Genomic DNA, 14,882 nt, shown 5'->3' with positions numbered 1-14,882 from the left:
AATAGGTCGACGTGACATCACGCGCAAATCACGTGTCATCATGCCGTCTGGTGCGCGTGACGTCATTAGAATACCCTGTGGCGCACGGCGACGCACGGTTACGCATGGTGACGTTACCATGCATCACCACACGATACACGTGAGGTTGGGACGCCAGCGTGCGACACCAATGCGTCAGCGTGCGTACGCGATATGTCACGCGTACAGCACGAAATCCTGGAGCGCCGCGCGATACCGCGACTCCTCCACGTCTCCATGCGCCCGTCCCGCGCTACCCAAATGCTACCCGTACGTCACAACGCGTCGACCTATTTTACATATGACGCGTAAATGAGGCGCAAATGACGGCCAAGTGGGACAGGCCCTTAAGGCTGGCTGATTGATTGAATGCATTGAAAGATGTAGTAGGGCAACAGGCCCTTCAGCCCACTGAGTCCATGCAGGCTATCGATCACCCGTTCACACTAGTTCTATGTTACCTCACTTTTGCATCCACTCCCTACCCACATGGGGCAATTTACAGAGGGCCAATTAACCTACATACCCGCACGTCTTTGGGAGGTGGGAGGAAACCGGAGCACCTGGAGGAAACCCACGTGGTCCACAAACACAGGCAGCACCCGAGGTCAGGATCGAACCTGGGTCTCAGGCGCTGTCAGGCAGCGGCTCTACCAGCCGTGCCACCCTGCCGAGCACCTCGTTTAAGCTCAGCCGCACCGAGACATTGGGTTGAATGGCCTGCTTCTGTGTTGTAAACGTTCTGACCTTCCTCCTGAGTTTGCAATGCTCTTTTGCAGTGGGCAATGTTCGACTCATGGCACGCTGCATGGCTTGGTCACAACCCTTGCATTACCCTGGACCCCCTGCGGTTTGGCTCACTGCATATTCAATCGGAATCCGCACCGGCTTCATGCAAGGATTCTTGGCTGCATGCCTTCACAAGACGAAAAATCTGGTGCCCAATATTTTTTTTTTTGTGATAGGAGCAGAATTAGGCCGATCGGCCCATCAAGTCTACTCCACCACTCAATCTTGGCTGATGTATCTGTCCCTCTTAACCCCATTCTTCTGCCTTCTCCCCATAACCCCTGACACCTGTACAAATCTAGAATATCAATCACCACTTTACAAATACCCATTGATGTGTCCTCCGCAGCCGTATGTGGCAATGAATTCCACAGACTCACCACCTTATTTACATCAAGCCAAATGCTGGAGCCACTTCACTTTGAACTCACACGGTGGCACAGCGGAACCCACTCAAACATCCACATTGACTCGAGGCACAAAAAAGAAACTTGTTTTTTGTTGGTTTCAATGGTTCTTCAAATGCACAGACTCACAGAGGTTGTTAAAGGTCAAGACATGAAATAGCTCTGTAAAACTCAGTCTAAGTGTTGAGATCGGGCGAGGCGAGGCCTGGTGGTAGAGTGTTGACGTTGCGGAGTGTTGGAGAGGAGAGGCTGACGGATGTGGATCCAAACGTGACAGCCCGCGCGCGCTGGTTGAGGCTGAAACACAACGACAGGTAGAGTTACTGTAGGATCAAACGCAGGATCGAATACGACCATGTAACAGGTAGGGAGGAACTGCAGGTGCTGGCTTACACACAAAATGCTGGAGTCGAGACCCTTCTTATTCTTCAGACCACTGGAGCAGATAGTTCTGAAGAACGGTCTCGACCCGAAACGTCACCCGTTTCTTCTCCCTACAGATGCTGCCTGTCCCGCTGAGTTACTCCAGCATTTTGCGTATGTCAACCATGTTATAGGAAAGATATTGTCAAGCTTGAAAGAGTTCAGAGAAGATTTGCCAGGATGTTAATGAGATAGGAGTGAGACGAGCAGGATTAGGTCATTCGGCCCAACAAGTCTACTCCGCCATTCAATCAGGGCTGATCTATCTCTCCCTCTTAACCCCATTGTCCTGCTTTCTCCCCATAACCCCTGACACCCGTACTAGTCAAGAATCTATCTATCTCTGCACTTAAATATATCCACTGACTTGACCTCCACAACCTTCTGTGGCAAAGAATTCTACAGATTCATCACCTTCTAACTAAAGAAATTCCTCCTCATCTCCTTCCTAAAATAACTTCCTTTAATTCTGAGACTATGACCTCTAATCCTAGACTCTCCCACTAGTGGAAATATCCTCTTCACATCCACTCTAGCCAAGCCGTTCACTATTCTGTACGTTTCAAGGAGGTCCCCCCTTATTCTTCTAAACTCCAGCGAGTAGAGGCCCAATGCCGTCAAACACTCATCATATGTTAACCTACTCATTCCTGGGATCATTCTTGTAAACCTTCTCTAGACCCTCTCCAGAGCCAGCACATCCTTCTTCAGATATGGTGCCCAAAATTGCTCACAATATTCCACATGCGGCCTGACCAGCACCTTATCTCAGCATCACATCATTAATTTTGCATACAGGCCATCTCAAAATAAATGCTAGCATTGCGTTTGCGTTCTTTACTACCGATTCAACTTACAGATGAACTTTTTGGGAATCCTGCACCAGCGCTCCCAAGTCCCTTTGCTCCCTCCGATTTCTGGATTCTCTCCCCACTTGGAAACTAGTCTATGCCTTTATTCCTACGACCAAAATACATGACTCCACACTTTGCTACACGATATTCCACCTGCCACTTCTCTGCCCACTCTCCCAACCTGTCCAAGTCCTTCTGCAGAGTCCCTGCTTTATCTACACCACCTGCCCCTCCAGCTATTTTCTTATAATCCACAAACTTGGCTACAAAGCCTACAAACCCCCTCATCCAAATCATTAATATACAACGTGAAGAGTAGTGGCCCCAGCACCAAGCCTGAAAAAAGCCCCCTTTATTGCCACTCTTTGCCGCTGTCTGCCATCCAGCCAACCTGCTATCCATGCTAGTATCTGCCCTCTGATAGCATGGACTCTCATCCTTCTCAGACGCCTCAGACGCCTCTCGTTTGGCACCTTATCAAAGGCTACCAGGACTCGAGGCCACTGAGCCATGGGGAGAGGTTGAGCAGGCTTGGCCATTATTCCTTGGAGCGCAGGAGGATGAGGGGTGATTTTATAGAGGTGTCCAATAAAACCCACGCAGGTCACGGGGAGAACGTACAAACTCCGTACAGACAGCGCCCGTAGTCAGGATCGAACACTGGGTCTCTGGCGCTGTGAGGCAGCAACTCTACCGCTGCGCCATCGAGCTGCCCATTGCGATGGAGAGGGACTAATAATGTCAATCCAAGAGGGAGATTGGCAAAATGACTGCGGGCAGCGCTGATGGTGGCCTGGGAGTGCACAGACCCTTGCTCCAGATGTGTAGGGAGGAACTGCAGATGCTGGTTTAAACCAAAGGCAGACACAATATGCAGCCGTAACTCAGCGGGTCAGGCAGCATCTCTGGAGGAAAGGAATAGCTGACGTTTTGGGTCAAGACCCTCCTTCAGACCCAGTGGGCAGCACGGTGGCGCAGCGGTAGAGTTTCTGCCTCACGGCGACAGAGACCCAGTGTTCAATCCTGACTACAGGTGCTCGTCTGTAAGGAGTTTGTGCGTTCTCCCCATGACCTGCGTGGGTTTTCTCCAGGATCTCCGGTTTCCTCCCACACTCCAAAGACGTGCAGGTTTGTATGTTAATAAGCTTCGTAAAATGTAAAAATTATCCTTAGTGCGTGAAAGACATTGTTAGTACGCGGGGATCGCTGGCTTGTACGGACCCGGTGGGCCGAAGGGCCTGTCCGTTTCCGCGTTGTATCTCTGAACTAAACACAAACCTCAGCCGGGGATTAGGGAGGGGGTGTGTCGGTGAGGCGAGGGGCCGCCAGTACCCTGCAGACACTGACCTGGATGAAGGTGAGCGAGATTCACCAGGATGCGACGGGCGGGGGCCGAGGCATGGGGGGCTGGAAGGTCAGGTTCTGTCGGGACTGCAGGAGCTGCAGCGGCGTGCAGTTCTGCTGAACGTGGTTTGTGAACGAGCCCGCACCGTTGCCAATCTGCTGCCCTGCACCATTCTGCCAAAAAAGAATCAGAAACACACTTAGGAAACCCCGTGGAAACCCCTCTTGCACAAACGCAGCTGGACCCTTTCACGTTTCATTAAGAGCGGGCAGACAACGCACAATGGATTCCGTCGTTAAATGGATGATCTCCTCAGCAGAACATAAAGTGCCGGAGTTACGCAGTGGGTCAGGCAGCATCTCCGGAGAACAGGGATGAGTCTCTATTCCCTGGAACACAGGACGATGAGGGGTGATCTAGGGTGGGAGATTGCAACCTTCACGTGGTCCGCCCTGTTTTGACGAATGCAATCAACCCGGCGTGCACAATCAAATAAGATCAAATAGAACAAGTTGTCCTACAACTTTAGGCTGTGCACGCCATACGCAAGAAGAAGAAGAAGGGGTGATCTTATAGAGGTGTAGAAAATCATGAGAGGAATAGATTGGGTAGACTCATAGAGTCTCTTGCCCAGAGTAGGGGAATTGAGAACCAGAGGTTTAAGGTGAAGGGGGAAAGATTTAATAGGAATCTGAAGGGTAATCTTTTCACACAAAGGGTGGTGGGTGTATGGAACGAGTTGCCAGAGGAGGTAGTTGAGGCTGGGACTATCGCCACGTTTAAAAAACATAGAAACATAGAAATTAGGTGCAGGAGTAGGCCATTCGGCCCTTCGAGCCTGCACCGCCATTCAATATGATCATGGCTAATCATCCAACTCAGTATCCCGTACCTGCCTTCTCTCCATACCCCCTGATCCCCTTAGCCACAAGGGCCACATCTAACTCCCTCTTAAATATGCCAATGAACTGGCCTCAACTACCCTCTGTGGCAGAGAGTTCCAGAGATTCACCACTCTCTGTGTGAAAAAAGTTCTTCTCATCTCGGTTTTAAAGGATTTCCCCCTTATCCTTAAGCTGTGACCCCTTGTCCTGGACTTCCCTAACATCGGGAACAATCTTCCTGCATCTAGCCTGTCCAACCCCTTAAGAATTTTGTAAGTTTCTATAAGATCCCCTCTCAATCTCCTAAATTCTAGAGAGTATAAACCAAGTCTATCCAGTCTTTCTTCATAAGACATAAGAAACATGTAGGCAAGTACTGTATACGGATAGGACATGTTTGGAGGGATATGGGCCAAATGCAGGCAGGTGGGACTAGTCTAGATGGGGCATATTGGCCGGTGTGGGTAAGTTGGGTCGAGGGGCCTGTTTCCATGCCGTATGACTCTGTGAGTCTGAATGTGTAAGGTGGGCTGACCCTAGAGGAAACAAGGCTTACAGGGAACAGGCAGGATCAGATCTCACATGGTCGTACAGGAAAGCAAAGCCGATTCACGAACTGCCTTCTCCTACTAAGGTAATGAGGGATATACCATGATAAAGTGAAGAAATGGTTTAATAAGGACGCGTGTGACCTTTTGTAACGAGAAGACAAAAGGTTTCTAGTTGAGCTCCCTTGCATCAACCTAGTTCCAAGTACGCCCTCCCCTCCCGCCCTGCTGAAGAGTTAGATATCAGTTAGATAGTAGTGTGGCGGCTCCCAAGGGTCGCGCCATCATAGTGTCGAACCCCTCGGCACGGGAGTGGTTCAGTCCGGAGGCGGCCCTTAGCCAGAGGGTTTAAAGGCAGGGGTTTGGGTGCCATCTTTCTCTTGTTTGGTCTTCCCTACAACCGGGAGGAACATAATAAAGGGTGCCTCTCAAAACACTTCCTTTTGAGACCCACGCACTACAGCAGTGTAAATTGCTTACTGTCAGAGAGCATGGTGACAGCCTTCTGGTGCTTCTGTGGAAGGAGTACTTCCTGCAATGCGACGAGACAGGGAGGTTGCCTGCAGGAATAAATTGGAGAGAACACGAGTGGTTATAATGAAGATGGCCAAAGCACACGGCAATGGAAAGAGGCAAGGGGAGGCACGGTGGAGCAGCAGTAGAGTTGCTGCCTTACAGCGCCAGAGATCCGGGCTCAACCCTGACTACGGGTGCTGTCTGTACAGAGTTCGTACGTTCTCCCCGTGACCAAGAAGTTATTAAATTGTCTCTGGTGTGTGGGATAGCGTTAGTGCGCAGGGATCGCTGGTCGGCCGATCGCTCGGTGGGCCAAAGGGCCCGTTTCTGCATCGTATCACTAAACTAAACGCTAAAGTCTGTAGGGAGTGGATGAGAAAGTGGGGCAACACAGAACTGGAGTGAACGGGTGATCGATGGTCGGCGTGGACTCGATTGGGCCGTGGGGCCTGTTTCCCTGCTGCATCTCCCAGTCAATTGAAGCTGACCCATCTCTCCCTTCCAAGCTGGTGTGGCCGGCACTCTGTGACAGAGTGGGGTGGGAGAGGGTGGGAGGACTTGTCCAGCTCTGGTGATGGGGAGAAGGTGGAGGGGAGGAGAAGGGTAGAAACGTCACTGGTAGGGGGCAGAGGGGAGAGGGGGAGATGGCCTGCAGGGGTCAGTGGAGAGGAGTGGTGGGGAGTTGACGTTTGATATATCCCTAACCCTCTTCACACATATATACATAAGTGCGCACACACACACACACATACCCACGCCCTACCCACACCCACACCGCGCGCGCACACACCGCGCACACACACCGCGCACACACACACACACACACACACACACACACACACACACACACACACACACACCACACACCACCACCCACCCCCACACACCTGCGCACTCACCCGCGCACACACACACACACACACACACACACCCCACACACCCACACACACACCCGCACACACACCCACACCCACACACACCCCCCACACACCTGCGCACTCACCCGCGCACACGCACACACACACACACACACACACACACACCCCCCCCACCCACCCACACCCACCCACACACACACCCACACACACCACCCCCCCCACACACCCCCACACTCACACTCGGGAGAGGGTCAGGTGGAGATGACTGTGTTCGAGAGTCTCTGCACTGACTGTTCCCATCGTTTCCCATGGCCTGGGTCCGGGATATGTTGAAGTCGGGGTGAGTGGCACAAGATGTGCTCTGGCTCCATGGACAACGGGGTGTGGGCTGCAAGGATGAAGCCTTCTCCCTGCGGGAAGAGAAACAACGTTTTAGGCGCATCAGTGCATTCAAAGCAGGCGACGGACGCTCCAATCCGACAGCCGGTCCTTATTGTCGGAACAAGGAATCGGCGGCACGGTGGCGCAGCGGTAGAGTTGCAGCCTCACCGCGCCAGAGATTCCAGTTCGATCCTGACTACGGGTGCTGTCTGTACGGAATTTGTACGTTCTCCCCGCGACTGCGTGGGCTTTATCTGGGTGCTACGGTTTCCTCCCACACTTCAAAGTCGTACAGGTTTGTGGGTTAATTGGCTTTGGCAAAAATTGTAAATTATTCATAGTGTGTGGGATAGTGTTAGTGTACAGGGACGGCTGGTCAGCGCGGACTCGGTGGGCTGAAGGGCCTGTTTCCGCGCGGTACCTCTAAAGTCTAAAGAGAACTGGGCATCGGTCGAGCACCCAGTTAGAGTCCACCTACTTTATAGATAAGGTTGTGAATTGACTGGCACAAGCGTTGGAGGAGTCAGTCTCCATTTCGGGTTCCAATTGGAAATTAACTTGGCAATCGTTGGTTGAAGTGTGATGGTTGCAATCGTCATTGCAAAGATTATTTTGCTTGCAGCTCCCAGGCCCAGGTGTGTACCAAGTAACAGCCTGAGGGAATGATCAAAAGATGGTGAAAGATCAAACAGACACCACTGCGCGGTGTAAGCCAACACAACACAACACATGGCATTAGCATCAAACCCTCACCACAACAAGCAATGCAAACATGTTTCTCCAGAGTCAAGAGCATTTTATTGTCATATGTCCCCAGAATCCTTACATGCTGCAGCACAACAGAATATGTAAGCATAGTACACTGTAAACTATATCATAAACAAGAAAAAACAGTTCAATGTGCCTGTGTATGAGTGTATCTATCTATATATATGTATAATTTATAATATGTATAATTATATACATGTAATTCTAAATATATATATTCATACACACATACAGTATATGCACACATGCACATATGTATACACAATATATACACACACACACACAAAGATATATCCACACACGTGTGGGCATTTATATAGACACACGCACATAATGTACAATATATATGTATAAATATATGCACACACACACACACACACACACACACACACACCCACACCCACACCCACACACACACACACACACACACCCACACCCACACCCACACACACACATACACACAAATTAGACCAGGGGTCGGCAACGTACGGCTGCCGTGCCGAATGCAGCCCGTAATCCAAAATCAGGCGGATTTTTTTCCTGTAATCATCCGGCCCGCCGAGCGCTGGCTGTACCTCATCCTGCGCAAAGCCGCCGGCATGGCTGCCCAAATTCTGTGTCTTTACATCTTCGCAAAAACACTAAGCGGTAACAATTACATTTTAACATATTCTGATTCACACTTTCCCCCTCTAGGCAGAGTTCATCTTCACTGAACATTTTATGCTTTATTTCTCGACATTCTTGACTTATTACTGATTAAAGTTTAAAAAAATCAAAAGGATTTGAATTTAAAACTACCAGCTTCAACTGATGACGTCACAATGGGTCGGCTAGCATTGATCAGCTTCGCTGAAGATTTCATCCTGTATTTCACTAGTTATTTGCGATTATAGTTTTAAAAATGCCAACTTTAACAAGATTTTCACTGTTAAAATCCTTCCTGCCGCCTTCCAACACACTTCAATACAATGTTGCAAGACAGAAACACTCTGAACTTTTCACCTCAATGGGATTTTTCAACAGGAGGGGAAGGGCCAATTTGTATTGCAGTTGGAACTTCTGCGGCAGGCAGGGAAAGTGCAATTGGAATGTTTTTTCAAGCCTACTGCTGAGGGAGGCAGGGGAGTGCTGGAATCTTATGTTCGAGAACGGCTTGAGTTGGAGGAGCACGCCGCCCCTGGGTGGGGAACGGTGTGCGATGGGGGAGCACTTGGCCTATAAATATAATATAAAATAATAGTCCAAAAGACAAAACCCCAAGTCTATGTAGTTCAGAGCTCATTGGAGGTTGTAGTGTTTAATAGCCTGATGAGTGTAGTGAAGAAGCTGTTCCTGAACCTGGACGTTACAGTTTTCAGGCACCTATTGAAGCAGTCCCTATGATATAACTTGACAGTTCTCCCTGTGCGTTTCCTCTAGGTGCTCTGGTCCTCCTCACATCCCAAAATGGTGTGGGTTGGTAGGTTAAATGAGCACTATAAATTGATCCTAGTGTGTAGGTTTAGTTTAGTTTTTTTTAAGTTTGGAGATACAACAAGGAAAATGGCCCTTCGGCCCACTGACCATTGACCATACAACCTTGACCATTGAACCTACACGCTATGGGCAATTTACAGAGGGCCCATTAGCCGATGTACCTGCATGTTTTGGGGATGTGGGAGGAAACCCACGCGGTCACAGGGAGAACGTGCAAACTCCACACAGACAGCATCCGTAGTCAGGATTGGACCCGGGTCTCTGTGGCTGTGTCACAGTGCCATAGTAGAAACTGGGAGGAATTTATGGAACTAAGAGTGTTATTGGCATACAGCCCAGAAACAGGCCCTTCAGCCCAGCTTTCCCATGCTCTCCAAGGTCCCCCATCTACAATAGTCCCATCCTCCCTTTGGCCCACAGAACATCCCTCTAAACCATGTACCTGACCAAATGTCTTTTAAACATTGTTATAGTTTCTGCCTCAACTACCTCCTTTGGCAGCTCGTTCCATCACCCTCTGTATGAACATGTTGCCCCTCAGATTCCCATTAAATCTCTCCCCTTTCACCTTCTCTGGGTAATATACTCTATCTGTTCCCCTTGTGATCTATATACCTCTACAAGATCAGCTCATCCTCCTATGATCCAATGAAGAAATTCCTAGCCTGCCCAATCTCTCCCTATAGCTCAGGCCCTCAGGATTTTGCAACATTCTCGTAAATCTTCTCAGCACTCTTTCCAGCTTAACAAGATCTATCCAAAATGTTTCCATCAACCGTGAAAGGCAAGAGGCACAGGAATGGCACCAGTCGCAATTCCACCGCAAATCAGTAGATGGCGATCTTACGCAGGACACTCAACAGAGTGAGGAAGGTGTCGTGGCCCAAAACGTCACCCATTCCTTCTCTCCAGAGATGCTGCCTAACTCGCTGAGTTACTCCAGCATTTTGTTTCTATCTTTGGTGTAAACCAGTATCTGCAGTTCCTTCCTACACTCAATGGAATATCTGGGACCTTCCCTTAGCTGGTTAACAAATAGACACTTCAATGGAGAATGGGTTTAAAAAAGAAATAATTAGAGTCATAGATAGTCATAGGGTGATACAGTGTGGAAACATTCGGCCCAACTTGCCCCCAACAGCCAACATGTCCCAGCTACACTAGTTCCACCTGCCTACGCTTGGTCCATCATAACATATCAAATACTTATAACTCTGACCTTGTACGTGTGTATGTGTGTGTATATGTGGTTGTCTTTATCTTCACAAAAACACTAGGTGGTAACAATAACATTTTTACATATTCTGATTGACATATTTCCCCTCGAACACCTTATCTGAACACTTTATGCTTTATTTCTCGACATTCTCGACTCATTACTGATTAAAAGTCTAAAAAGTCTAAAAAATGTTGAAATTAAAATGACCAGCTTCAACTGATGACGTCACAATGGCTAGGCCAGCAGTGATCAGCCTCACTGAAGATTTTATCCTACATTTGGCACGTTATTCGCGATTAAAGCTTTAAAAATGCCAACTTTCACAAGATTTTTATATATTCTGATTCACAGTTTTCCCCTCAAGGCGAGATCGCTCTCACTGAGCATTTTATGTTTTATTTATCGACTTATTATTGATTAAAAGTAAGAAGTTTAAAAACATCAAAAGACTTTGAATTTAATATGACCGGCTTTTCACTGATGACGTCACAATGGCTAGGATAGCAGTGATCATCTTCACTCAAGATTTCATCCTATATTTGACATGTTATTCGCGATTAAAGCTTTAAAAATGCAAACTTTCACAAGATTTTTACATATTCTGATTCACATATTCCCCCTCTAGGCAGAGACCACCTTCACTGAACATTTTATGCTTTATTTCTCGACTTATTACTGATTAAAGTGGAAAAAAAAATCAAAAACTTTGAATTTAAAACGACCAGCTTCAACAGATGATGTCACAATGGCTCAGCTAGCAGTGATCAGCTTCACTGAAGATTTCATCCTATATTTCACGTTATTCACTATTAAAGCTTTAAAAAATGCCAACTTTCACAAGAATTTTGCTGTTAAAATCATTCCTGCCAGCTTCCAACACACTTCGATCCAATGTTGTGACACAGGAACACTCTGAACCTTTCACCTCATAGGAGGCGGAGGGCAAATTGCTATTGCAACACGCAGGGCAAGTGCAATTGGGGGTTACCAGTAGGGAACGGGTGCGTTGGGGGAACAGACCCAACGGGTCTGCACTTGGTCTAGTATCCCTCTAAACTTGTCCTATCCTTGTACCTGTCTAACTGTTTCTTAAACATTGGGATAATCCTAGCCTCAACTACCTCCTCTGGCATCTCGTTCCTTGTTTGAAAAAGTTACCACTCAGATTCCGATTAAATAATTTCCCCTTCACCTTGAATCTATGTGCCCTGGCCTTCAATTCCCCTACTCTGGGCAAGTGACTCTACCCGATCTATTCCGCTCATGATTTTAGACACCTCTATAAGATTAACCCTCATCCTCCTGCGCTCCAAGGAATAGAGACCCAGCCTACTCAACGTCTCCTCTGAAGAATCTTCTCTGAACCCTTTCAAGCTTGACAATATCTTTCCTATAACATGGTGACAAGAACTGAACACAATACTCTAAATGCAGTCTCGCCAACGTCTTACACAACTGCAACATGACCTCCCAACTTCTATACTCAATACTCTGACTGATGAAGGCCAAAGTGCCAAAGGCCTTTTTGACCACCTCATCTACCCACGACTCCACCTTCAAGGAACCATGCACCTGCACTCCTAGATCCCTCTGCTCTACAACACACCCCAGAGGCCAACCATTCAATGTAGATTCTGCCAATCCAATTGACAATGTATGTTATCGAGGCGACAAAACTCCTGGTTCAGTTGGCGCAAACCCACTCATTCTTAAATACCAAAAATAAACGAGGATGCGGAGAACTGTAGATGCTGGTTTACAATAAAAGACACAAAATGCTGGAGTAACTCAATGGGTCAGGCAGCATCTCTGAAAAACATAGATATGCAACGTTTTGGGATCCTTCTTCAGACTGACTGATTGTTGTGGGGGGGGGGGGGGGGGGGGGGGAGGAGGGGAGAAAGCAGGAAGAGAGGAGGGCAGGACACAGTATGGCAGAGTGACAGGTGGATACAGTGAGGACAGACACAAAATGCTGGAGTAACACCGCAGGACAGGCAACATCTCTGGAGAGAAGAAATGGATGATGTTTCGGTCAAGACTTTTCTTCACACGCTGATACAGTGAAGTGTTTTTTTTGATAGACGGAGGCTTGGACAAAGGCCAGAGGTGAAAAAACTAAAAGCGTGAGAAAAGGATAGAAGAGTTTTTGTTTTATTAGTTTTAGAGATACAGCGCAGAAACAGGCCCTTCAGCCACTTGAGTCTGCACCAACCAATAATCCCCACACAGTAAAGGGCCTGTCCCACTTAGGCAATTTTTTTTGGCGACTGTCCAGTTGCAGCCTGCGACCACTCAGGCGACAACCTACGACGACCAAAGTCAACCTCCGTCCACCCGTGACAAGCTACGACCCTGTCGGCGACAACTGAAGACAATTCAGCCGCCGGTACCTGTCGTAGGTTGACGTAGGTTGATGTAGGTAGTCGCCAATGGAATTCACCGCAGTCAGCACCCAGCGACAACCAACGTCAACCTGCGACAACCTGCGTCATTTTGAGATCACCTGCGCAGACGGCCTGCCGCCATTTTGACTCTACTTTATCACTATCTCTCTCGGAACCCCTAGCGACGTCAGGCAGAACCCTAGCGTTCCGGGGCACCCCGGTTGAGAAATAAAGAGACTACATTATTAACAACACATTACAGACATCACACAATACCAACTTATACATACAATTATGCACTAATGCAAAAAAGTTCTCTTCCCACAGATGCTGCCTGACCTGCTAGGTGTTTCCTGAAACGTCACCTATCCATGTTCTCCAGAGATGCCGCCGGACCCGCTGAGTTACTCCAGCACTTTGTGTCCTTTTGTACATTAACTATCATCTGCAGTTCTTTGTTTGAAATGATAATCCCTTAAGGGCCTGTCCCACTTGGGCGTCATTTACGTGACATCATTTACGCGTCACAACGCACGGCGCACGCACGGTGCGCATTACACGTGCATGGTGCGTGGTGACGTGGGCAGTGACGCGCGGTCGAGCACGGAGCCCCAAGATTTTGGGGTTCACAAAATCTTCGTGCCCCACCTGCGTGACGTGCAATTGACGCCCAAGTGGGTCAGGCCCTTAACTTAGTTATAGCAGTTATATCAGACCCTTTTGGTCCGTTATAACTAGGGTTACCGTATTTACATCATGAACACTTGTAAAATCAGAACACTTGCCTGACCGGTGGGCTTGCAAAGAATGGTTGTAACATCAGGCCCTGTTGCAAACTTGATGCAATCCTTCCATAAGAAGTCTTTCGGAGGGTTATGTGGAACCTTTGCGCCTGCTGCCCACACCTATTATGTAAAGAGACAAGCATTGTTAATGCATTCACACACAAAGGGAATGAAGGCCAAATAGTGAAAGGCCTGGATAGAGTGTATGTGGAGAGGATCGTTCCACTAGTGGGAGAGTCTAGGACCAAAGATCATAGCCTCAGGACGTACCTTTAGAATGGAGATGAGGAGGAATTTCTTTAGTCAGAGGGTGGTGAATCTGTGGAATTCATTGCCACAGATGGCTGTGGAGGCCAAGTCAGAGATTGATAGGGCAGAGATAGAGAGGTTCTTGATTAGTACGTGTGTCGGGGGTTATGGGGAGAAGGCAGGAGAATGGGGTTGCGAGGGGAAGATGGATCAGCCATGATTGAATGGCGGAATAGACCTGATGGGCTGAATGGCCTCATTCTTTTCCTGTAACATGAAAAATGCTTCAAGTAAAGCATCTTCATGTGGAACATTATACACTGGAGGAACTCAGAGGGTGATGCAGCTTCTGGGGAAGGGAATGGATAGACAACATTTTGGAGCGGATCCCTTTCATCTGCCTGAAGAAGGGATCAGATCTGAAGCATCATCTTTCCATTCCCTCCCCAGATGCTGCCTGACCAGGTGAGTTCCTCCAGCACTGAGTGTTTTGATCAAGATTCCAGCATCTGCAGTGTCTTGTGTCTCCATCTTCAGGAGGATAGAGGGATGAGGTGAGAGAGTGCGCCAGAATAAGACGTGGACAAGGCATAGGATCGTTCATTTTGGCGAACATCAACAGGAAATCATTGATAAAAAATACATCTCTTGATGCTCCTGAACACATCATCAGTGATGTAACCTGGGGCCATTGGGTGCTTCGGGTCTTTCAACATCAGACACCCGACCCATCCGTGGTTGATCAGACCACGACTTGTGTTCAGCTGGCAATCGCTCCTCCCCATGGACCTCCTCTCCTGATCCAGAGCCATCTCAAGGCCTTCTCCGCTGCCTCTGTGGTGTTCTTGATGGCTCTTCTCCCCTCCACTCCGTTGATGCCCGGTGCACTCAAGGCTTTGTGGAGCCATTGCCCTGCAAAGCCTCTGCAGCCAACCTCAATGGGCCTAACACC

General features: G+C 48.4%; 1 protein-coding gene across 1 annotated transcript in view; it reads right to left on the bottom strand.

Annotated features, from left to right (window-relative positions):
* Window positions 1-215: 215 nt before the first annotated feature.
* The window catches only part of LOC129708033 (uncharacterized), a 38,375-nt gene continuing 23,708 nt past the window's right edge, over window positions 216-14,882 (bottom strand). Inside the window, exons 4-9 of the mRNA XM_055653575.1 lie at window positions 13,682-13,801; window positions 7,522-7,697; window positions 6,903-7,072; window positions 5,749-5,828; window positions 3,839-4,009; window positions 216-1,511 (exon numbers count right to left, since the gene is read on the bottom strand). Of these exons, the coding sequence (XP_055509550.1) occupies window positions 3,860-4,009; window positions 5,749-5,828; window positions 6,903-7,072; window positions 7,522-7,697; window positions 13,682-13,801 (696 nt within the window). The 3' untranslated portion in view covers window positions 216-1,511; window positions 3,839-3,859. The remainder of the gene's footprint in view (window positions 1,512-3,838; window positions 4,010-5,748; window positions 5,829-6,902; window positions 7,073-7,521; window positions 7,698-13,681; window positions 13,802-14,882) is intronic.

Source organism: Leucoraja erinacea, chromosome 22 (genome assembly GCF_028641065.1).
Source record: "Leucoraja erinacea ecotype New England chromosome 22, Leri_hhj_1, whole genome shotgun sequence".
In the NCBI taxonomy this organism is placed as follows: domain Eukaryota; kingdom Metazoa; phylum Chordata; class Chondrichthyes; order Rajiformes; family Rajidae; genus Leucoraja; species Leucoraja erinaceus.
The sequence above is the reverse complement of the archived record's forward strand: the minus strand, read 5'-3'. Positions and strand labels throughout refer to the sequence as shown.